This window comes from Thalassophryne amazonica, chromosome 10 (genome assembly GCF_902500255.1).
Source record: "Thalassophryne amazonica chromosome 10, fThaAma1.1, whole genome shotgun sequence".
NCBI classification, from domain to species: Eukaryota; Metazoa; Chordata; class Actinopteri; order Batrachoidiformes; family Batrachoididae; genus Thalassophryne; species Thalassophryne amazonica.
Genome location: NC_047112.1, coordinates 72,024,698 through 72,050,332, shown reverse-complemented (window position 1 = coordinate 72,050,332; position 25,635 = coordinate 72,024,698). Strand labels below are relative to the sequence as shown.

The following is a 25,635-nucleotide window of genomic DNA, read 5'->3' as shown; positions in this document are numbered from 1 at the left end:
AATGGGTACCGACCTTGACCAGAGAATTAACCTATGATGGCCTGGCTCCACGTCCAGTGGGAGTTATGGACTCTGATCTGCGGTGTCCTGTGAGAAGCACCTGCACCAGTTGAGCTCAGAACCTGTACAGGACTTTCTAAGACTACTTTGATGATGATTAAACTGTAATGGACTAGTGTCCTAGTCTGGAAGAGTCACACTCTCATCCACTTCACACTGCAGAAAACAATGATAAATGATGCCAGCTTTTTTTTTTTTTTTTTGCAAAAATCAATTAAGGCGGCATAATCGTCTCTGTTCTTCCTTTGATTTCTGTACTTTTGCTACAAATGGGTTGACAGATTAGACTGAAAATTTCTGGGTATGTTTACAGAGGTTCATTATTGAAATGTGTTGGTTTTAAGAGTTAAGATTTCTGTTAACGAGAAGTGCTTTTTTTTTTTTTTTTTACGAAAAATTGTTAAGACTGCAATGGCTATTTCTTTTTTAACTGTTAAATGTTGCTCTGTTTTCAATTATAAACTCCCACAATTATATGTGCATTCATGAAGAGAATACAGTCTGCTATTTGACACATGTTTGATGATTTGGTTTTGAAAAAAATGGCACCAAACCTTCTACTGGAACTAAGGGCCCTGTCCCACTGGGGAGAGGATTAATTGCGCATGAATTGAGTACACAAATTACGGGCGTTCATTGTCGTCTGTAACAAAAATGGCCAAAAATGACAAATGTCCCAGTATGAATTACGGATATATTAATAATGTACAGCGAATATATGATGAACTAGAAGCACTCAGAGAGTGCAAACCTCCGCCAAGGCCATGGGGTCACTGACGCCATAACATCTACACGCTGTGGAATCATTGAACCTAAAAAAGTCTAACAATGATGTTTGCTCAGTAGTAAAAAAAAAGTTTCATCTGCTGTGACTGGATAGCATGTATCCTTAGCGCTTGGCATCACAGTTTATTGCAACTTGCACCTTTCCCAGAAGTTACTGTCATCTGAGCACTGATATTGATATTGCATGTGCTTATAGACAAAAACAAATGAGACAAAATTCAATTTATTATTCAACTAAACTGCAAATATATGAATTTTTTAACATTTATGAAACACTTCTCTAAACAAGGCCATAGGGTCACTGACCCTAAAGAGATTCCCTCCTTGGCACAGTGATCTATTCAACAATTCAGTGTTACAACCAGTACTATGATACATACACTTTTCTTTTCTTTATATTTGACATCATTGACCATGAAAATATACCACTAGAACTTGGAATCATTTTTATGTCTTTATTAGTTCAAACGTTATTGTATAAAAACAATTTTTTGGTAATGGCGGTTTTCTTCTGGATCTAGCTCCATAACATTTGAAGCTACATCAAATCTGATGACACCTTACTGAATCAGTACAGATTCAGCTACAATTTGGTGTTAGTTGTGCATCTCTAGCTTCATTTGTCACCTCACACTGACACATTTTCCATTTTCCCTATATTTTTGCATATTCTGGATCACCAGATCCGGAATCCGGATCCGATCATCACCAAACTTTGTTGTTTGATAGAACATTTGACTATGTTACACACTAATTTTTTCAAGCCTTTCTGCCTTGTTTTTGTGGAGTTAGAAACTAGAATGTCAAAATTCCCCCTATCCCGCAATGGTGAAGAATCCTTTAAAAAATTCCTGGATCCGGATCGTGATCCAGATCACCACTAAAATTTAATCACTTGTTCATCTTGTTATTTCCAACCACTTTCCAATCCGTTCAAAACTTTTTGAGTTATCCTGCTGACAAACAGACACACAGACAAACAAACGTGATCAAAAACATAACCTCCTTAGCAGAGGTAACAATCAAGGTTGTCTAACGCATGTAGTGAGGAAACGGATCTGACGCATTGCGATTATCACGGCAGTATTACAGGTGCATTATGAATGCATCACGTACGTGTTGCGCATGCACGGTATCTGCATTGCGGTCATAAATGAAGCGCACTCGCTCCTTTCGGCATCACTATTAACACCAACAATACAGCCTCTGGAGTAGTTGCTGGATTTGGACAAGTTGATTGGAGTAAACAAGCAGTGAACAGGGCGAGTGGTGACGTCAGCGGATCGCATCAGAGCACAGCTCGTCTGAACAATTATAACAAGAAGTTAAATCTGTTATAAACAAAGGAATAAATACTGTAACAGCTGCAGACAAGAAGGAAAAAACACGCAACTGTTTTATCAAGCCTTGACAATGTCAACAAGTCAAATAATTACCTTTTTAGATGGCTCAAAATGCTTTCTGCAGCTGGGCCGTTCGCGCACGCGTGCACACATGTGCGAACGGCCCAGCTGCAGCTCCCTCTGTGATTCAGGAGGTGATTAGAGCCATTTTAAACAGCCAATTTGCAGAATAAAATGATTTATCCACCACAAAATAATTATTTTATATATGCAGCATCCAGCACAGAGCGCATGGCAGCCGGTAGAACAAAGAACGGTGTCCAGCTGTGAACACACCGCATCTGATTTGCATCCGCCGCAAATCAGATGCAAAGCAGACGTAATAAAAACGCTTTATTCGTGGCCAGTCTGTATGCAGTCGCTACAACTTATTTTAGTTTGTGATGTGGACATGATGGGCACACAAAATATCTGTTTTACACACTGTCCCAGTCCGCTGCCAAGCCGCAAATCCCTGTCAGTTGCAGATATCAGCAGATGATGGCAAATATACAGCGCATAGATTGAGTAGGTATTGTGTATGTACTGAGTATGTATGGAGTATGTAAGGCTGATGTCATCCACAGCCAAAATTTTTTGCAGCTCAAAAATCCTGGAAATGGAAAAACGTGCCACAGCGGATAATTGCGTGGCATGCTTCACGTAGGCATGTTTCACGCATATTGCGAATGTTAAGCGAATATGGGCCAATTTTGTGCGCAATCCATACGCAAATCCTCCTAAATGCCAGTGGGACAGGGCCCTAAGACTTGATGTCGAAGACATGGTCCATCTTGCATGGAGCACAAATCAATTTAGGGTGTGTTCTAGTACATACTGCCATTTCAGCATAAGCCAAACTACTGGATGCAAAAGGGACAGTTTTAATGCTCCACATATTTCAGGGTTGTTTTGTAGGCATATCCAAAAATCAACAAATCAACCCATTACTGTTTGAGATGCATTGAAATGTGGTACATTGTTCTTAAGACCATGAAGCAGAACTGAGAGGTTTTCTGCTGATGAAATGGATTTAAACATGTGGGATCAGCAGGCAGGTGAGATATAATGCTGGAAGTAACAGTAACTGCTATCATTAACAGTAGTTACATCTGTTGCTATGAAGGAAAATTTGTTAACTGACCAAAATGCAGCTGTTTCAGGTGTTGACATGGACCTCACCTCACATGCTGAAGCACCACAGCCTGGGTATTTTTAAGGTGTGCATTTGGAGAGTGTCCCACTCAGCTTTGCTATTTACAGGGTGTATAATCAGAGTGCAAAGTGCTGCTGGTCTGCTCTGTGTCAGCCTGATCCCATCAGATCTCAGAAGCTAAGCGGTGCAGGATCTGGTTAGTACATGGATGGGAGACCTCTTTGGAATGCGAGCGGCTGTGTGTGTTTCTCCAGGTAACACTGGAGTTGCCTCAGGAAGGGCATCTGGCGTAAAACTTGTGCCAAATACCAGTGTGGCTCTGGCTGTATCTGCTGTGGTGACCCTGAACAAAAACAGGAGCAACCGAATGGACAACAACATAATCAGAGTGCAAAGTAAGGCACAGAGTGTAAAGAGGCTGTATTTAGTCACCTAATTAGTAAAGGGTATGTTATGGGAATTTTAACATTGGGGACAGCATAGTGGAATAGCACTGTTGCCTCACAGAGAGAAGGTACCAGGTTTGCATGTTCTCCCCATGTTTGCTTGGGTTCCTTCCAGGTGCCCCAGGTTCAAAGGTGGGCACAATTCCATTAATCCGCTAACCACTAATTATCGAAGACAATGTTTGCATTGTCAGATTAGCTTTTCAGATAACTTTGAAAACCATCATCGGACAAATAACTATTCTCTTTCTAAAAATTTCGTAGTCTAATGTCGTACTGTGCAGAGAATTAAGTAACACTCTCTGTAGTTTGAGCTTTTGTATACCATCTGATTGTGTGTGCATATTTAGTGCACAAGAATTATGCTTGTGCACATTTAGTGTACGCGGGTCCTGCCTTGTGCAGCCCCTGCCCTTCCCCTGTGTTCATAAAAACACTGCAACATTCACAAGTCCCTGCATAGTAGTTGAATTTTTTTCAACAATTTTATTTATTTAATTATTTATTTTTGGTGGGGGGGTGGGGGCAGCTACTTTTCAGAAACCCCTCCAAAAATCAAATTTTCACTAGAATCCACATACATCTGGAGGTTAGTGAGGAGTGGTCAAGAAGGGAAGTGTTGTTTTGTTTGTGCAAACAGAGTTGGTCTGACATCTAGTGTCAGAAAAAAAAACACCCCCCCCCATGGAGGCACAGGGAGCAGCCCCATACCCAAGGAAAGTCCGTAGGGCGCTGGCATAAGCCCACCAATAGGTGGGGCCCCATAACCACACCACCAGGGCCCTGGCCCTGAAGGCGGGAGCGAGCGGCGGCAAAGACGGGGGACAAAGGAGCCATCGCAACTGAATCCAAAGCATGGGCAGAGACCACTGAGCCATACAAGGGTGGGGCCCGGCCCCCAGACAAGAGGCAAGGCCCAACCCCAGGGGCCAGGAAGCACACGAGGCCCGCACACTTTTTTGGTCCATCCTACATGTATTTGTTGCAGAGCATTTGAAGAACTGGTGGTTGAGAGAGAGAGAGGCTTTACAGAGGCTTTTACAGGGGTATACTGAATGCATCAGAGAGTTTGTGCAAAGTTACAGAACTAAAAAAAAGAGTATTGGTGAAGGTTCATTAATACATGGATGGGCTTGTATAGGGCTGTCTGGGTTTGTCACTACACACAATCCGGAGTGCCGGCCTAGAGACCACTTAAGGTCAGAATGTGAGCGAGCTTTATATAACACCTTCTTAAAAAAAAAAAAAAAGCCTCCAACAAGTTTTTGGGTATGTGTGTGTGGGTGGGTGAGTGAGGGTTCTGAAGCAAAAGAGAAAAAATAGAATATCTACAGTCACATGAACGACGTAACATACGAGGGCTGTCAATAAAGTAACGGTCCTTTTTATTTTTTTCAAAAACTATATGGATTTCATTCATATGTTTTTATGTCAGACATGCTTGAACCCTCGTGCGCATGCGTGAGTTTTTCCACGCCTGTCGGTGACGTCATTCGCCTGTGAGCACTCCTTGTGGGAGGAGTCGTCCAGCCCCTCGTCGGAATTCCTTTGTCTGAGAAGTTGCTGAGAGACTGGCGCTTTGTTTGATCAAAATTTTTTCTAAACCTGTGAGACACATCGAAGTGGACACGGTTCGAAAAATTAAGCTGGTTTTCAGTGAAAATTTTAACGGCTGATGAGAGATTTTGAGGTGCGGCGGCACAGGAAAAACACCTCCGTGTTGATAACCATTTGTAAAATCCAGGCGGCTTTTGATGGCTTTCAGTGGAGTGAGTATATGAGAAATTGTTTAACAGGCAGGACATGTTCCAACTTGTCCTTAAGGCTTCCAACAGAGGTGTTTTTCCTGTGGCGGAGCGTCGCGGCGGCTGCGTCCCGACGCGCAGACCCGTCCGCACGTCTTTCATTAAAAAAATCTCCTTTAACAGTGGAATATCCGGATAAAATGCTGAAACCGACTTCTTCTGAAACTTCTCTGTTCTCTCACGACGTCCTGGATCAATAGAGCCTGAAATGTGGAGGTTTTCAGCTTGAACAGGCTGACGACGGCGCCTGAGAGCGCTGAGCGACGTCTCGCACCGTGGGAAGTCCTTAAAGCGACAGATTCACCTCAAAATCTCTCATCAGCCGTTAAAATTTTCACTGAAAACCAGCTTAATTTTTCGAACCATGTCCACTTCGATGTGTCTCACAGGTTTAGAAAAAATTCTGATCAAACAACGCGCCAGTCTCTCAGCAACTTCTCAGACAAAGGAATTCCGACGAGGGGCTGGATGACTCCTCCCACAAGGAGTGCTCACAGGCGAATGACGTCACCGACAGGCATGGAAAAAGCATGTCTGACGTAAAAACATATGAATGAAATCCATATAGTTTTTGAAAAAAATAAAAAGGACCGTTACTTTATTGACAGCCCTCGTACATTACTTAATCTAATACATAACTAAAAGCTGTGCATCGCACAGTGAACCACAGGAGGCCGTAGCTACACAAAATAACCCGTACGTAAAGTATGAGGTGGTTGTATTCATGGCAGGGCCAAACTAGGCTGCACATAGCCTGTGCACATCATCCATGCAGTCATGCCTGAACTCATTAACTCATGGTGTCACCAGACATGCAAATCAATAAATAAATGACAGTGATAATGTCCATATGCCCACCGGCATGCAGGCACACTCAAACCCACATTCACCCTAAACATGACCAGTAACCAGAGTATAAAAGTCCATGAACGGGCGCGATGCTAAGTAGCTTAGCAGGCTAGCCACAACGTCAGACAACACAGCAAATGTGGACATTTTCTCCACCTGTTAGCACTGATGACAAATAATGAGCTGCACTAAACTTATTTCGGTGCTCAGGATCCAAAACATCATCACTGTGCAGAACTTACTTTTCTCATAGCTGCACACTTTTAATAAGAACGGATTCAGAGTTTATTTAACACTGCAAGGCATCAGGTGATCACTGCATAAGCGCAGCAGAACAATATAAACGATGGGTGCTCTCAAGTCCAAATAATTTTCTTATGTTTTCTCAATTACAAACATACACTGAAAAAAAAAAGTCTGTTGGATTCACATGATTTAAATGTGTACGTTGCTTGCACATGACTAGAATGTGTCCACATAACACTGTTTCTCATGTTTGTAACTGAGAGACCTTAAGAAAATTACGTTATTTGGACACATTCTGATCACATGGAAATGAAAGTCGTGTATTATTTTTTTCAGTGTATATTAAAGGATAAAACACTGTCTGTGCATAAGAAAAGCAAAATAATGGAAAGGGCAAACAAGTCAGGAGTCTTTTGCACAGAGAGACACGGATTACACTATGTAACACAATTTTTGTTCCTGGCTTCTAAGTGTTATATTTCAACTGCTTATGTCTAAAGTCTATGGAAAAATGACTACATTCAGCACAAACTTTGATTTTTTTTTTTTTTACGTTCTAGAAAGTTCTAAAAGTTTCTTGAAATTTCTAGATAATTCTGGAAACTTCTAGAAAATTCTGGACAGTTCTAGCAGTTAAAGAATATTCTAGAAGACTACTCAGTAGTAGTGAAGGCGAATCGAGAATATTCTTGAAAACAGACAAATTTCAAAATATCATTGTCCTGATCACAGAAGCAAAGTTTCTGTGGAATAACAGCTATTTTCTATTTATTTAAGGCATAACAGGTTAGGAAAACACACTGTGTACCCAGGAACAAAACAAAAATAAAAATTTGTTACATAGTGTTATTATTGGAGTAAAAGTGACTGCAGCCAAGATTACAAGCAGAAAAGTTACAGTTGTTGGTCAAGTAAAGAAGCAGCTTTTCAACTACCAGTCTGTATTGTGTCCCAGCTGTTTCTTTCTCGCAGTTCAATTCAGTTTATTCATTTTATATAGCGCCAATTCACAACAGTGTCGCCTCAAGGCGCTTCACACAAAACAATTTAAAGAACAAGATAAAATGAATTAAAAGATTAAAAAGCACAATTAAAATATTAAAAAAGCACAATAAAAGAGTTAAAAATAATGCATAGTAATACAACATGCTAACTGCAGTAAAGAGAAAACAAGTGCATTTTAAGTCTGGACTTGAAAGTCTTGACACAATCTGACTGCTTTATTGATGCAGGGAGATCATTCCACAGAACAGGGTCATGATAAGATAAGAGAGTTCTGCATTCTGCAAATGCAAAGCCCGGGCCGGTACGTAGGGTTTAATTAGATCAGCTAGGTAGGGAGGTGCCAGTCTGTGAACAATTTTATAGGCTAGTAGCAGAACCTTAAAATGTGATCTCACAGAGACAGGAAGCCAGTGAAGAGATGCCAAAATGGGTGTAATGTGGTCACCGCAATTTGCTTTTGTACATTTACAATGGGTAAGAGCTCTGTGCTGTCGATATTCATGATAACAGGACATGACAATGTCATTACTGACAATCTGATTGTCCTTTTGGTTGCATTTCAGTTCAAACATCTGTCAAATATAGACCTGCTGCCTATTTGCTGTGGTGCAGTACGTCCTGCTGCACTGAAACGGACAGAAGCCGAACTCTTGGAAAAGCTCTTGTGTGGAGTCTATCAGCTCTGTATCTGTATCACAAATGCAAATGTAATATTTGTAAATCCAGCCTTTTCACATCAAAGTTCCCTGTAAATTACTTGATATTTATGTGTTTTTTTATTTTCTTAAAAAAACACGACTTTATGATGTAAAAAATTAATACGTAAAAAAAAAAAAAATTAAACAATCACATGTGCAATTTTTGCACAGTACTTTGCAGTACTGTGCAAAAAAAATTTTGCAGCTTATAACGAAAAACCAAGGTAGTCTTTGTTTTTTATTGTTGTTGCTATTTTTCCTTAGTGGTGGAAAGAGATTGATTTTCTTGATTTAATGTTAATACAATAAAGTACACTAACTTAAAAAAAAACATGATTATATAATATCGAAAGCATCTCCATCAGACAAACATGAAACAACACACAAATAACCGAGTGGAGCCTCGCTGTTGTGGGCGGAGTGTGATCATAGCAAGCTGTCGCATGCACATGTTTTTCTTCCCACCGTTCCACACTGCTCTCTGTGTTTATATGGGCACACACACACTCACACACACAATAGACTCAAGCAATACACACCTGGTAACTTGTCAGAGCTTCTGCTATTCAGAGGACTAAACTTATGTGAAGCAATTGTGTCCCCACGGCTCCCATCACACTTCACTGCAGGAATCTATATTCCAGTCCACTACACTTCCATTAGGCCATACGGTTGCTTTGAGGAGCTAATATGCAACAGGGGGACACGGATAATAACGTCCAAGAACACAAGTACTTCTCTCTAATTACAAGGGGACACTCGGTTCTGTGTGTGTGTGGTGGGGGTGGGTGGGCAACAAGAATATTCATACCGATGCAGTGTCACCTACAAGAAAATCAGCATCTGGTTAAAAACACAGCTTACTGTCGTCATCCATATCAACACCAAAATCTATCACCACCTACGCTTGGTTTCCAAATACAATTTGTACAATCTCTGTAAAAATCCATGAGAAAAAATATGTGATATGCCCCCTCATGTTCAATGCAAATAAATATATGATAAAAATAGTAAATTGACTGCATTTATATAGCACGTTTCCATCTATATCAGAAGCTTAAAGCGCTTTCCAGTAATACCTCACATTCACACACAGAACAAATACACTCAACAAAAATATAAACGCAACACTTTTGGTTTTGCTCCCATTTTGTATGAGATGAACTCAAAGATCTAAAACTTTTTCCACATACACAATATCACCATTTCCCTCAAATATTGTTCACAAACCAGTCTAAATCTGTGATAGTGAGCACTTCTCCTTTGCTGAGATAATCCATCTCACCTCACAGGTGTGCCATATCAAGATGCTGATTAGACACCATGATTAGTGCACAGGTGTGCCTTAGACTGCCCACAATAAAAGGCCACTCTGAAAGGTGCAGTTTTATCACACAGCACAATGCCACAGATGTCGCAAGATTTGAGGGAGTGTGCAATTGGCATGCTGACAGCAGGAATGTCAACCAGAGCTGTTGCTCGTGTATTGAATGTTCATTTCTCTACCATAAGCCGTCTCCAAAGGCGTTTCAGAGAATTTGGCAGTACATCCAACCAGCCTCACAACCGCAGACCACATGTAACCACACCAGCCCAGGACCTCCACATCCAGCATGTTCACCTCCAAGATCGTCTGAGACCAGCCACTCGGACAGCTGCTGAAACAATCGGTTTGCATAACCAAAGAATTTCTGCACAAACTGTCAGAAACTGTCTCAGGGAAGCTCATCTGCATGCTCGTCGTCCTCATTGGGGTCTCGACCTGACTCCTGTTCGTCCTCGTAACCGACTTGAGTGGGCAAATGCTCATATTCGCTGGCGTTTGGCATGTTGGAGAGGTGTTCTCTTCACGGATGATGCGAAGGAGATGTGTTGCACTGCATGAGGCAAATGGTGGTCACACCAGATACTGACTGGTATCCCCCCAATAAAACAAAACTGCACCTTTCAGAGTGGCCTTTTATTGTGGGCAGTCTAAGGCACACCTGTGCACTAATCATGGTGTCTAATCAGCATCTTGATATGGCACACCTGTGAGGTGGGATGGATTATCTCAGCAAAGGAGAAGTGCTCACTATCACAGATTTAGACTGGTTTGTGAACAATATTTGAGGGAAATGGTGATATTGTGTATGTGGAAAAAGTTTTAGATCTTTGAGTTCATCTCATACAAAATGAGAGCAAAACCAAAAGTGTTGCGTTTATATTTTTGTTGAGTATACATTTACCTCCGCCAAGGAGATTATGTTTTCGGTTGCGTTTGTTTGTTTGTCTGTTTGTCAGCAGGACAATTCAAAAAGTTTTGAACGGATTTTGATGAAATTTTGTGGAGTGGTTGGAAATGACAAGAGATTAAATTTTAGTGGTGATCCGGATCACGATCCGGAATTTTTTAAAGGATTCTTCACCATTGCAGGATAGGGGGAATTTTGACATTCTAGTTTCTAACTCCACAAAAACAAGGCAGAAAGGCTTAAAAAAAATTATGGTGTGACATATTCAAATGTACTTTCAAACAACAAAGTTTGGTGATGATCGGATACGGATTCCGGATCTGGTGATCCAGAATATGCAAAAGTATAGGGAAAATAGAAAATGTGTCAGTGTGAGGTGACAAATGAAGCTAGAGATGCACAACTAACACCAAATTGTAGCTGAATCTGTACTGATTCAGTAAGGTGTCATCAGATTTGATGTAGCTTCAAATGTTATGGAGCTAGATCCAGAAGAAAACCGCCATTACCGAAAAATCGTTTTTATACAATAACTTTTGAACGAATAAATACATAAAAGTGATTCCAAGTTCTAGTGGTATGTTTTCATGGTCAAGGATGTCAAATATAAAGGAAAGAAAAGTGTATGTATCATAGTTTTGGTTGTAACACTGAATTGTTGAATAGATCACTGTGCCAAGGAGGGAATCTCTTTAGGGTCAGTGACCCTATGGCCTTGTTTAGAGAAGTGTTTCATAAATGTTAAAAATTCATATATTTGCAGTTTAGTTGAATAATAAATTGAATTTTGTCTCTTATTTGTTTTTGTCTATAAGCACATGCAATATCAATATCAGTGCTCAGATGACAGTAGCTTCTGGGAAAGGTGCAAGTTGCAATAAACTGATGCCAAGTGCTAAGGATACATGCTATTCAGTCACAGCAGGTGAAACTTTTTTACTGTGAGCAAACATCATTGTTAGACTTTTTTAGGTTCAATGATTCCACGGCGTGTAGATGTTATGGCGTCAGTGACCCCATGGACTTTGCACTCTCTGAGTGCTTCTAGTTCTTTATGAAGGCCGCAGCAGCCAAGAGTGGCTTATTCTGTTTGTTTTTCACCATCCAGTTCTGTGGAATTTGCACATAGAACACTATGGGGACGATAACAAGAGGTGACAAATTACTGCTGCAGCTGCAAATTATAAAACATATGCACAATGTGTTAAACTCAGTGAACTAGTTTCTTTCATAGAGTGTGTGTATGTCTACACACACACACACACACACACACACACACACACACACACACACACACACACACACACACACACACACACACACTCAGGACAATCCCTGCTGACTTCTCACATAAGCTTCCTGAAGAGCAGCTTTGAAGTTCAAACAGGTGTTGTTTGGCGTTATCAGTGCTTAATGTGCCGACATCCCGGCAAATCAGTAAATGGATCAAGGGGTGGAGCACGAGCAAGACCTTGCATATCTGGGCAGGACAAATTGGACAAACTGAGTGGATGTCTTCTTCTGCAGGCCTCCCGTCCTGTGCACCAGCATGGACTCCCAAAATTTCCTGTATATTTGTATTGGCAATTGTGTCAGTAGCATGGACCAACCAGACGGCCACCCCTCTGAGTCTGGTCTGCTTCCTCAAATCATCAGCGGGAGTTTGTCCTTACCACTGCCTGTGTTCTTGCTCTGGGGGTTGGTAAGGTTAGACCTTACTTGTGTGAAGTGCCTTGAGGCAACATTGTTGTGATTTGGCACTATATAAATTAAATAAATGGAACCGACAAGTGAAGCCTGGACATGCCCCTATCTGAGAAATATCAAACCAAAAGTAACAGCGTAACCTTGGTTCAGGTGTTTTAATACTGAATATTTTTGTAGAGTGGGTGGTCTTCATAACGGGTGGCTTGAGTACAGTTATTAAAAATTCATGACCTGATTATTGCCCCAGTAACTGTGAAATAAAAGTGGAGCTAATGTCAGTAAGCTACAGATGCTTGCTAACACTGCTAAAGGTGCTAACACACATGAAACTAGAGCACCGTGCTCACAGAGCACAAACCTCCACAAACACTAGTTTTCAACGTAATACGTAATATTTCGTAGATAGTCCATGAGGGCAATTAACCGCATAGCAAGCCATATTATCTCAGATATTTATAATAAAATGCTTGGAAAGGAGGACATACACAATCAGTCCAAAAGAGTTCCATTAACGTGGCGTTGGACTTGGCTCACGGCACACACTGTCAGTCAAACCAACCACACCCCTAATTATTCATAACTTAATACGACCAGGACACACACACACACACACACACGTACATACATACATACATACAAGAATACCACCCCCCCCCCCCCCCCCCGAAAAAAAAAAAAATAGTGTTGTGGAAAGGCAAACTAGCTTTAGACCAAAACCATTTTTTGTACCAGGCTGTAAATATGTTTATTTCTGCTGTAAATTTGCACATTTTAACATGTGACCACTTGAAACCTGCTGTGTGACTTTATAGTATCCATTTGTGTATCCTCTATCAATCTTCAACTGACCATCCAAATCAGTTTCCTCTCAGCTGAGGGTGAAGGTTTGGGTCGTCTTCCAGGTGCTGGCAAAGTGGCTACACCTCCCAGTACTTAGTGACAATTGTTTAAATAGATGATCTTGGAATCTGCAGTTGTTTGGAAATGGTTCCAAGACACATTTCAAACTTATGTAACTCAACAATGCTCTATTTGAAGTCCTTGGACTTTGACATTGCACTGTGTGAGGGCATTCATCTCAGGATTATTCAACCTTTGAGATCAAGAAACACCTGACAGGAGCTGATGGAAGCATAAGGTTGATGGACAGGTATTTGTCGATGGTAATATCTTTGCAGAAAAATGAAGGCACAAGTCTTCAGGGTCCTGATGTTTGCTGTCTTGTATGATTGTGAGACGTGGGTGCTCACCAGTGGCATTAGGCAGCATCTAGAGGTCTTTTGTACAACACCTCTTTGGATGATTCTTGTGTACTGCTGAAATGACTGTCAAATGAATGGCTAGAAAAGGCCAAGGGGATGCCCACATTTCACCTGACTGCAGCAGATAGGTGGTTACCTTCTGAAGTTGGGGATAAACCAGTCATCTTGCTGGACCTTTGCCATCCAGGACCTCAAAGCCATTCAAAAGTATGATGGATGTGGCAATGCAAGGCACCAGCACATGCTCCCAGACCAGACCTGACCTACCCCTGTGTGTTGGTCAGTCCAATAAGTGTGGTCTAAATAACCATTTTTATGTTGATACAAAAACTTTGACAACTGTATCCAGTAACAGTGACTAATATGAAGTTAATTTTAAACAATACTGAATTAATCATCTAAGTGGGTGTATGTATATTTTTGACCTGCTATTGATTTTAAAAAAGCAATTAAAATTTGCACCAAGTTATTTTTTTAATAGCAGATGTACTGTCTAATCACTGTCCCCCAGAGAAAGAACAGCCCAAAGACAACAGTGAAAGCTTAAATGCCCATTATGAAAGTGTATGTAAACTTCTGAATATAACTATCACAAAAACAGAGGAATTGGTCGTGATGTTCCACAACTATCGGAGGGGACTATACCATCAAGACGTTAAGCAACAGGGGTTATACTGCAAAACATTAAGAGAAGGACGCCCGAAGAGAGAAGAACATTATGTGCACAGTTAAATTGTCCTGCATGATGTGGTCTTTTGTTATATTACAGATAATCAGCCTTCATTTACTCAAACCTTTTGAATGTGGAACTCTCTTCAGCTGTTTTTCCATCTGTGACTCAACAGGGTCTCTGCTGTTTCGGGACACATTTGTACATTTTTAATTGTACCTCCTCCAATGACTGCCGTCTGAGTTTGTGAGTTTGTGAGTGAGGCTGAAGGAACAGCAACGCCGCAGCAGCTCGTCTGTGAGGCTCGACAGCCGTCAACGTCCTCCTGTTGTGTTCCTGTGATGCTTTCAGTCTCACGACGGTGCAGCAACACAAGACTAGCAAAGTTAAGTTGCAACTCAGAATTAAATCAATAAAATAACTTGATAATTTTATTGATATATCAGACATTTCCAAGAACACATCCCCACTTTTGTGTGGAGGCAGGTGTGTGTTTCACTCAGACTTGCATCCTCTATTAGAGGCTCAGGATTAGATAAGGGGCACCAGGTAGCATAATGCATGATCTAAAGTGTATACAGTAGTGTTCAGAATAATAGTAGTGCTATGTGACTAAAAAGATTAATCCAGGTTTTGAGTATATTTCTTATTGTTACATGGGAAACAAGGTACCAGTAGATTCAGTAGATTCTCACAAATCCAACAAGACCAAGCATTCATGATATGCACACTCTTAAGGCTATGAAATTGGGCTATTAGCAAAAAAAAAAAAAAAAAAAGTAGAAAAGGGGGTGTTCACAATAATAGTAGCATCTGCTGTTGATGCTACAAACTCAAAACTGTTGTGTTCAAACTGCTTTTTTAGCAATCCCGTGAATCACTAAACTAGTATTTAGTTGTATAACCACAGTTTTTCATGGTTTCTTCACATCTGCGAGGCATTAATTTTGTTGGTATGGAACCAAGATTTTGCTCATTTACTAGTGTGCTTGGGGTCACTGTCTTGTTGAAACACCCATTTCAAGGGCATGTCCTCTTCAGCATAAGGCAGCATGACCTCTTCAAGTATTTTGACATATCCAAACTGATCCATGATACTTGGTATGTGATATATAGGCCCAACACCATAGTAGGAGAAACATGCCCATATCATGATGCTTGCACCACCATGCTTCACTGTCTTCACTGTGAACTGTGGCTTGAATTCAGAGTTTGGGGGTCGTCTCACAAACTGTCTGCAGCCCTTGGACCCAAAAAGAACAATTTTACTCTCATCAGTCCACAAAATATTCCTCCATTTCTCTTTAGGCCAGTTGATGTGTTCTTTGGCAAATTGTAACCTCTTCTGCACATGTCTTTTATTTAACAGAGGGACTTTTGGGGATTATTGCAAATAAATTAGCTTCACACAGGCATCTTCTAACTGTCACAGCACTTACAGGTAACTCCAGACTGTCTTTGATCATCCTGGAGCTGATCAATGGGTGAGCCTTTGCCATTGTGGTTATTCTATCCATTTTGATGGTTGTTTTCCATTTTTTTTCCACAAGTTCCTGTTTTTTTTTTTGTTTGTTTTTTGTCCATTTTAAAGCATTGGAGATCATTGTAGATGAACAGCCTATAACTTTTTGCACCTGCGTATAAGTTTTCCCCTCTCCAATCAACTTTTTAATCAAATTACGCTGTTCTTCTGAACAATGTCTTGAACGTCCCATTTTTCTCAGGCTTTCAAAGAGAAAAGCATGTTCAACAGGTGCTGGCTTCATCCTTACATAGGGGACACCTGATTCACACCTGTTTGTTCCACAAAATTGATGAACTCACCGACTGAATGCCACACTACTATTATTGTGAACACCCCCTTTTCAACTTTTTTTTACTAAAAGCCCAATTTCATAGCCTTAAGAGTGTGCATATCATGACTGCTTGGTCTTGTTGGATTTGTGAGAATCTACTGAATCTACTGGTACCTTGTTTCCCATGTAACAATAAGAAATATACTCAAAACCTGGATTAATCTTTTTAGTCACATAGCACTACTATTATTCTGAACACGGCTGTATTAATCAGCAAAATATTTGAAATTGATTGGTATGAATAACTTTATAAAGATGTCACCTAGAAGAAGTCATACATAGTCAAAATTTACTTGTACATTTATATTGTGGTGTATAGAGCGTGCAGGATATGCAACACTCCTCTGATGCCTTTCATTTTCGATTGCTATAGCCACTTGTATTTGCCAAATCTACAACAACTGCTCCAATAACTTCTGTTTCTTGCGAATCAGTGCTATGCCTGGATGGTTGGCCAGTAGCTGCTTGTCTGTGTGGAACCTGATGTTTCACAGCACCTCAGCTCTGGTGATCTCAACCACCTTTGATGGTGTTAAACACTTGTACTTTGGTACTTCCAATCTACACTTAGTACAGGTGTTCCTGTACACCAGGGGTCACTAACCCTACTCTGGGAGATCACCACAACAGATTTGTCAAGTGTGGTATTTCCTAGCTCTGCAGAAAGGAATTCTCCAAGTGTTCTTTTCCTCCGAACTTTGTCGACTCCAAACTCATTTTATTCTACGATAATGTTCATTGTTGTTAATTGCAGCCCTGAAGGAGAACTTTTCATATTCTGTGAGGGAGATGCAGCAAATGTGTTTGGATGGTATGTTGAGAATAAAAATAAACTTTTCAGAGCACAGATGGCTCCTAGATTTGCTCGTCTTTTAGAAGAGGAGACAGGCTGAGCATGAGCATCCAACATGTTAACATCTATATCTGTGCCACATGAAGCCACGCAACCGATGGAGCTGCTATTAGTCAACGTGAGGCGAGGGGGGGTGGGAGGAGGGACTGGAAATACAAAGAGAAAAATAATCGCTCAGTTTAAAACACATTACTGAACACAGTTGTAACTTCTTATGAACACGTTCCCTGGCATTTTATAAAAGAAGGTTTTTCCTCCCTGTCTTCCATATTATTATTCAAATGCAAAAGAAAAAGAGGAGAAAAATGCCCCACAGTCTTTCGCTAAGCTAATTCACAGGATAAATGGGGGGGAGAGCTGTTTTTCAAAGAAAACCCATAGAAAATGTTCAAAGTTTGTGCTACTTACATGTGGATGTTTAATGTGAGATGGTAGAGTTGTTCTCAGCCTCTTTATTTCACATCATAGGTTGGGGGTGCATGAATTTCATCTCATTTCTCGGTTTTACTTGTTTTGTCACTTCAGATAGTACCCCCACACACACACACAACACACACATTTCAACACATGTGAAGGTCGTTTTCTGCCCTCATTAATATGGACTCTTTAATCTGGTGACAAAATCGTTTAAGAATTCAATAAAGTTGCCCAAAATGTTTTTACAGTATATGCCAGTACGTCAAGAGTGTAGAGAGTGGACATGTGATCAATGCTTGCAATATCCTCTGGGGAGTAGACACACAGATAACTTGAAGTTGTGCCTTCAAACGTCTGAGCTGTCGAGTGAACGGCTTTCCAAAGCGTTTTTCATTTCTGGGACGACAGAAGAAGATTGCCGGGTGGTGCACAGCCGGCTGCAGATGGCATGACTGACCACAAGGGAGAGAGCGAGAGAGAGAGAGACTTACCCCTGGCAGTGTCTTCTGTTCATGGAGGGCGTTCTGGGCTTTTATGGCCGACTCTCGGGCGCAGTAGGTGAGGAAAGCACAGCCTGCAAAAAATGAAGTACACATTATGAATATATTGAAGCCATGAAACATAAAATCCAACTAACCCTCCGCTATGCTTTTTAGTCTTATCTGCATTTGTCATTTTCCCCCCCATTTTAAAATCATTATATTTTGTTTGATACACATCATTATTTGTTATTGGTAACCATTTCTTGGACACATTTTGGCCAGTTTATTAGATATACACCATGCTAGTACCCTTAGTTTTTTAAGGGCACAAATTTATGAAATCTTTCATTTATTCCAAATTCTGATGCTCCTGTAAGAATGTGGCTAAATTGACATCTACCCTTTAGTGCTGTGGGTCTAATGATTGGAGTCAGCACAAATGGAAGTAGTGTTCCCCCATCCCCAACACCATGACCTTTCATTGGTCTAAGCAGGATCAGAAAAAGGAAGCATGGATAATAATAATATGAGCGAAGTGTCGCAAAGCGTGGCGAAGCTTCGCGAAGCGTCGTGCAGTGGCGCAAAGCTCACTCGTGGTACAGGGTGTCCTAAACAGGAAGTGCCAAAATTCAAGTCCACAGTAAAACAGGAAATGTTTAAATGTCAAACACTTCCTGGATTGACAGACGAGACCCCATAGAATCTCGTGCGAACTCAGTGGCAAGCTCACACTCAAACAGGAAGTGCCAAATTCTCAGTCACAGTGAAACAGGAAATGTTAAACACTTCCTGGCAAGGGTGGAGTGATAGCGGAGGCCGGGGTTTCACTGGACTCCCCTGAAATCTGATTGGACACAGATGATTGACATGTCACGGCACCACACGTCTGTTTGAAAGACCTGCAATTTCAAATCAGTGAGTCACAGTGACTGCTAGGTTCCTCCTGTCCAGTAGTTTGTGCCGTGTACCACAAAAAGTTCTAATCCACCTTAGTAGAAGAAGAAAAATGTTTGCTTCAAATTTGAACTGAATGTGTCATTTGAACTATGGACTTCTAATCACACCAAACATATTGGTGAGTAAACGGCCATATTTTGTCAGAAATGAGGTCCAGGTTGTTAAAAGCAGCATTTCAGGTTGCCATGTCTGTCTGTTAGCTGTTTAAGAGTGCAAACATGTTTAAGGTAACAGACAGCAGCTGGTTCATGCTCTGTTTGCTTATTAGTGCATCAGATAACTGAAACAATCCTTCAAATCATTTATCTTTCTTATCAGTTATCATGTTCCATCCCCTGACTTGTCTAAAGAAAACTGGCAATAAAACAGATTAATATTTACAGGTTTTATCAAGTTTTAGAGATTTGCTTTCAGTTTGAGGAAGATAATTTTAGAAAATGTTACTTTATTTTTTGTTTTTTTGTTTTTCTTGTATTTAAAATGGCATAAACAAATTAAAATGTGTGAAATTTCAAGTGTTACAATAATTTTGAAGAGCACAGTATCCTAACCTTATGAGGAGTGCAAAATGAGTGTGGTATTATTACTGTTTTGTTTAAGAATGTTTAATTTTCACTGTTGCTGCACTTTGTGTCAAATCATAGTCATATCGTATATCATACTGATATGAAAATTCAGTAAGGTATATCTTCTATTATACATTCCAACTCTACTAATGGAACTCTACTAATGTTTACTAAGGTACACCGAAATATCTTTAAAGAAAAAAAAAAAAGAGAGAGTTGAGCCACTTAGGTGCCTGGTCTTGAGAACCAGGGATGGTAAGTTGAAAAGCTTTTTTATCCCATGGGAACACTCCTTACCCACCTAAACGGCTCAGGAATATGGACAGCATGTATATAAGTGATATTTACACGACAATTTATATGACAATATTGAGATACGATAATTTGGCCATATTGTACAGCCCTACTGTCAACTAGCTGAAAACTTTGAATATTAATTTACCTCTACATTAAAAAATGCTTAAAGTGGCAGGGGGTTAAGAGGGGTCAGCTGAAAAGCAAAAAAAGAAAAATGCTTAAAAAGGTGGGGAGTATGGGGGGGCAGAGCCACCCACCCCCCCACCCCAGAAGCTGAAAGGTTTTAGTCATGCTCATGCTCCCAAGAACAGTTTTACTGAAAAAAGTCTGAAGGACCTAAAGGACATGGTTAGGTGGCGAGGAGCTTTTCCAGGCATGTGAGAGGCAAATAAAGAAAAATGCTTAAAAAGGTGGGGGGTTGGCTGAAAGGTTTTTGCTATGCTAATGGTCTGCTGAAGCATTTACTCAAAATAAAGTCTGAAAGACCAAAATGACATGGTGAGATGCTGACGAGCTTCGCTCATTCCGCAACATATGTGTATTAACAACAACAGAAGGAAAACATTCACGAATTTTAGAAAGAAATTCTGAAAGAAAATCTTCTTTCATAATTTCTGAGAAATGATAGCCGTTTTTAATGAAAGTCTAAGAAGAGGGGGTGCACACATAATATTGCAATATAAAGTGTGATAATCCTTTCATAATACAACCCCTGGCAAAAATTATGGAATCACCGGCCTCGGAGGATGTTCATTCAGTTGTTTAATTTTGTAGAAAAAAAGCAGATCACAGACATAACACAAAACTAAAGTCATTTCAAATGGCAACTTTCTGGATTTAAGAAACACTATAAGAAATCAAGAAAAAAAATTGTGGCAGTCAGTAACGGTTACTTTTTTAGACCAAGCAGAGGGGAAAAAAATATGGACTCACTCAATTCTGAGGAATAAATTATGGAATCATGAAAAACAAAAGAACGCTCCAACACATCACTAGTATTTTGTTGCACCACCTCTGGCTTTTAGAACAGCTTGCAGTCTCTGAGGCATGGACTTAATGAGTGACAAACAGTACTCTTCATCACTCTGGCTCCAGCTTTCTCTGATTGCTGTTGCCAGATCAGCTTTGCAGGTCGGAGCCTTGTCATGGACCATTTTCTTCAACTTCCACCAAAGATTTTCAATTGGATTAAGATCCGGACTATTTGCAGGCCATGACATTGACCCTATGTGTCTTTTTGCAAGGAATGTTTTCACAGTTTTTGCTCTATGGCAAGATGCATTATCAACTTGAAAAATGATTTCATTATCCCCAAGCATCCTTTCAAGTGATGGGATAAGAAAAGTGTCCAAAATATCAACGTAAAGTTGTGCATTTATTGATGATGTAATGACAGCCATCTCCCCAGTGCCTTTACCTGACATGCAGCCCCATATCATCAATGACTGTGGAAATTTACATGTTCTCTTCAGGCAGTCATCTTTATAAATCTCATTGGAACAGCACCAAACAAAAGTTCCAGCATCATCACCTTGCCCAATGCAGATTCGAGATTCATCACTGAATATGACTTTCATCCAGTCATCCACAGTCCACGATTGCTTTTCCTTAGCCCATTGTAACCTTGTTTTTTTTTTCTGTTTAGGTGTTAATGACGGCTTTCATTTAGCTTTTCTGTATGTAAATTCCATTTCCTTTAGTCGGTTTCTTACAGTTCGGTCACAGACGTTGACTCCAGTTTCCTCCCATTCGTTCCTCATTTGTTTTGTTGTGCATTTTCGATTTTTGAGACATATTGCTTTAAGTTTTCTGTCTTGACGCTTTGATGTCTTCCTTGGTCTACCAGTATGTTTGCCTTTAACAACCTTCCCATGTTGTTTGTATTTGGTCCAGAGTTTAGACACAGCTGACTGTGAACAACCAACATCTTTTGCAACATTGAGTGATGATTTACCCTCTTTTAAGAGTTTGATAATCTTCTCCTTTGTTTCAATTGACATCTCTCGTGTTGGAGCCATGATTCACGTCAGTCCACTTGGTGCAACAGCTCTCCAAGGTGTGATCACTCCTTTTTAGATGCAGACTAACAAGCAGATCTGATTTGATGCAGGTGTTAGTTTTGGGGATGAAAATTTACAGGGTGATTCCATAATTTATTCCTCAGATTTGAGTGATTCCATATTTTTTTCCCTCTGCTTGGTCTAAAAAAGTAACCGTTACTGACTGCCACAATTTTTTTCTTGATTTCTTATAGTGTTTCTTAAAGCCAGAAAGTTGCCATTTGAAATGAATTTAGTTTTGTGTCATGTCTGTGATCTGCTTTTTTCTACAAAATTAAACAACTGAATGAACATCCTCCGAGGCCGGTGATTCCATAATTTTTGCCAGGGGTTGTATAGGAGGAGCGGCAATCATTAAACCACATCTAGCCCTATTAAATACAGATATCCAGTGATTATAAATGTGATTTGCTGACAAAAGTTACATCTTTTCATGATGTTTGGTGATGTCATAATGACATCACTAATACCACTTATTGCAAAATGATTAAATAATATAATGTTTAGGTCACTCTTGTGGCTTTATTGTTTTAGAGGTATCCTTGAAAGTGTGGCTTTGGGGAGGGGGACAATTACGACACCTTTGGGAAGCTGAAATAATAGTAATTTTTTGATGACAAATGATTTACCGATTGATATACCCTAAACTGTCTCTCTCACCCTTTAGGTTACAGAGACATCACAGAAACCGTTTTTCAGGCTACATTTTTAACAACCATGAACTTCATCTTTGACATATCTACTTCAAAAGCTGACCACCTAGAGACACTCACCAAAGGAATGTTTCAACCAAATTTGGTGAAAATCTGCTCACCCGTTTCCACATTATGCTGTACACAGACAGGCATGAGCAGTTACAGAATCCAGCACTATTGCTGGGGTGCAGGATAACAAAATGATTACAGAATGAATCAGAAGTTTAAAATAAAGCTCAATCAAGCAATAAAATGATACAAGCCTCGTCTGTGGGGTTGACATTTTCTGCTCCTCTCTGACTCACCAGTTGATTCCAAGCAGTTTGGGAGATAATACAGCTAAAAATACTGGGACAGCGATAAGAAATGTTATCAGACTTGTGCCTGTTGTTCCTCGGGATGGACAAAGCACAATGCCAAAAACAAAAAACCTGTGTAAGGCAGTGTGGACAGTTTCTCTGACAACCCCCCCAAAAAAAACACAACAGGAAAAAGCAGAAAGTAAACAGAGGTTTATTTATTTATATTGCTTGTTTAGTTATTTATTTGTTTTGGGTGAAGTGCCAGGCTTCTCCTGCATCTCAGTGTGTCCTGTCCAAAACTGAGAGCAGCCTGGCCAACATCCGTACCCTGAATAGCTGTGACACCAGCAGCCACTGAGGAACAAGACTACATTACAGTACAGGGGGAGGCAGGAAAAGAGAGAAAGAGGGATGAGATCAGTGCCAGGATGGAACGAGAGAGAGTGAGAGAGTAAAAGACTCTGATGGAGAAATAAGGAGGACAGGGGCTGGTGTTTAAAGTCAATTGAGAATCGAGTAAATGCCGAAGTACAAGACAAAAAGCTGACTATAAGCATGCGCATCATCTGTCACATTCTGTGCATGCATAGAACAAAAGGAGGAAGAACAGAAATGGGGAAGATTTCTTTTTTTTAATGAATGCAATCATTTTCTCCCTGACTGTCTGAATAAATAGATTTTCTTGCGTTCTATTAGTGAGGTTCATCTGGGTTATAATGCATCATATTTCTGACACTCGGAAGATGCCTTATTAGCAGCTACTGTATTTCAGATCTCATTTCATCAGCCAAATGTATTCAGTGGGTGGTGATGTATTGAGTTTCTTTCCACACACAATATTCTAGTTCATTGCTCTTGCTGCATGTGAGATTACAGCTGTATTGCAGCGCATCTTCTGCACCTTAGTGCTTTTATGAAAGCACAACTGTGCATGCAGGAGTGTGCATGTTTGTTTTGTTTTTTGTCATTCTTTTTTATGCATATTGAATATGGATTCTTTTTTAATTATCTGCAACCACATCCCACTGGAGCCATCCCACTGTCACCTCTGCAAACTACTGAAAAGCAGGGCTTAAGAAGCCGTGTCCCTTACTGATTTATCGGTTAGCATGTGGCATGTCCAGCTGCAGCTCCAATGCAAAAGCACATATGTGCATGTACATGCACATTTAGGTACATCATTTGACCGGCTTTATCTCAACATTGTTTTTTTTCTTTTCCATAAAGTGCTCTTCCATCAGCTTGCACCCTTCACAACATGCAAGCAAAGAACAAAATGTTGAGGTGAAGCTGGTCAAACGTGCCTAAATGTGCATGCACATGCAGGTGGTTTTGCATTGGTGCAGCAACTGCACGTATGTGCACATGCATGCACATATAGCTCCATCATTTGACCAGCTTTATCTCAACATTTTGATATTTTCTTTTTCATAAAGTTCTCCTCCATCACCCTTCATAGCAATGGGGTCATGACTTTTGAGTTGGCTGACTGTAGCAGTAGCATCCCACGCTGCACCCCTAACTTAATGATTTCCTATAGTCACCAAGCAAATCATTCAGTTAGTCGCACCACTTTTTCATTCTCCTTCTCTCTTCTGCATCGTCATACGAAGAAATAATGTAAAAATGTCACCGCCACACTGCATTTGCATGCTTGTTTATTTGTTTGTTTCTCAAATTGCTAAGGGTAAGAGCGGGGAATAGCTTGATTTTGCTGCTTTCTCCCTCTCCCGCCTCTCTGGACTTGCCGTCATTGGTTTACTTGCCGAAGCCCGTCCCCAAGTCGAAATTAGAAACAAGTATTTCACAATACAATCACAAACACAATTTATTTGTTAATGTGTAATGCATAGGGCATTGAGAATAAATTAATAACAACTACAGCTCTGGCAAACAAAAGAGAAACGAGAAATGCGATTCTCTGCTCTTTAATGTATGGCTTAATAAGAATTTGCAGGCCACAGGCGAAAATTCTTTAACAACTCCATAATTGGAACCCAAACACGTACAAATTGCCAATGCTGCATTGCATACCAAGTGCAAAATGTGTGTTCGCACGTGGAGGGGTGGACTGTGTGGATGTGGTTGGAGAGGAGTGTGATGAAATCGTTTGAAAGAACACAAAAATCCACTGTAATCAGAGCTTGCTGACACAGCGGTGGGGAAAGCCTTATCGTGCGACAGCAAGACAATCCACCATATCAGATGACAAAAACTATGTGAAACACACCGAGCTCGTACACTGATTTCTGCACTTAAAAGAGAAAAGAAGTACATCCTCGCTGCTCCTCTTCTCACTTCTTTCTCTTCATGAACGCCACCTCATTTCCCTACTCTTCCGTCCTCTCGTTTCCTCTTTTTAATGACATATTTTTAGGAGTACACTGTCTGACAGCAGTTAGACGAGAGACGGAGCATGAGGGATGCATGTGGCAGAAGCACACATTTGCTTTCACAATGGCACCATTAAAACTGGGTACCCGTGCTGTTGAAGGCTGGTTTTTACAGTGAACATGAGGACAACTGGAGTCAATACAGGTGGGTAAGATCACAGCATCCTGTACAATTAATAGAAACCATGTGACCTGCTGCCAGACTGATGCAAACTCATGTTTATATGGGATTACATCAAAGTGGCCAATTAGCTTGCAAAACTAACTATGTAGTATGTATTGAGTATTTATTGCGTATGTAAGGCGGCTGTCATCCGCAACCAAAATTTTGTGCAGTTCAAAAATCTTGGCAACGGAAAAACATGCCTCTGCGGATAATTGCGGACGTGTGTGGATGTCGCCCGACTCATACAAGCATGTTTCACGGATATTGCAGATGTTTAGCGAATAT

At 40.4% G+C, this 25,635-nt stretch overlaps 1 protein-coding gene across 7 annotated transcripts in view; it reads right to left on the bottom strand.

The window, feature by feature from the left end:
* celf5a (cugbp, Elav-like family member 5a) overlaps positions 1 to 25,635 on the bottom strand; it is a 788,658-nt gene that overhangs the window by 652,893 nt on the left and 110,130 nt on the right. For all 7 annotated transcript variants that reach the window (XM_034180252.1, XM_034180251.1, XM_034180254.1 and 4 more), the window contains exon 2: positions 17,924 to 18,006. In XM_034180252.1, coding sequence (XP_034036143.1) covers positions 17,924 to 18,006 — 83 coding nt within the window. The remainder of the gene's footprint in view (positions 1 to 17,923; positions 18,007 to 25,635) is intronic.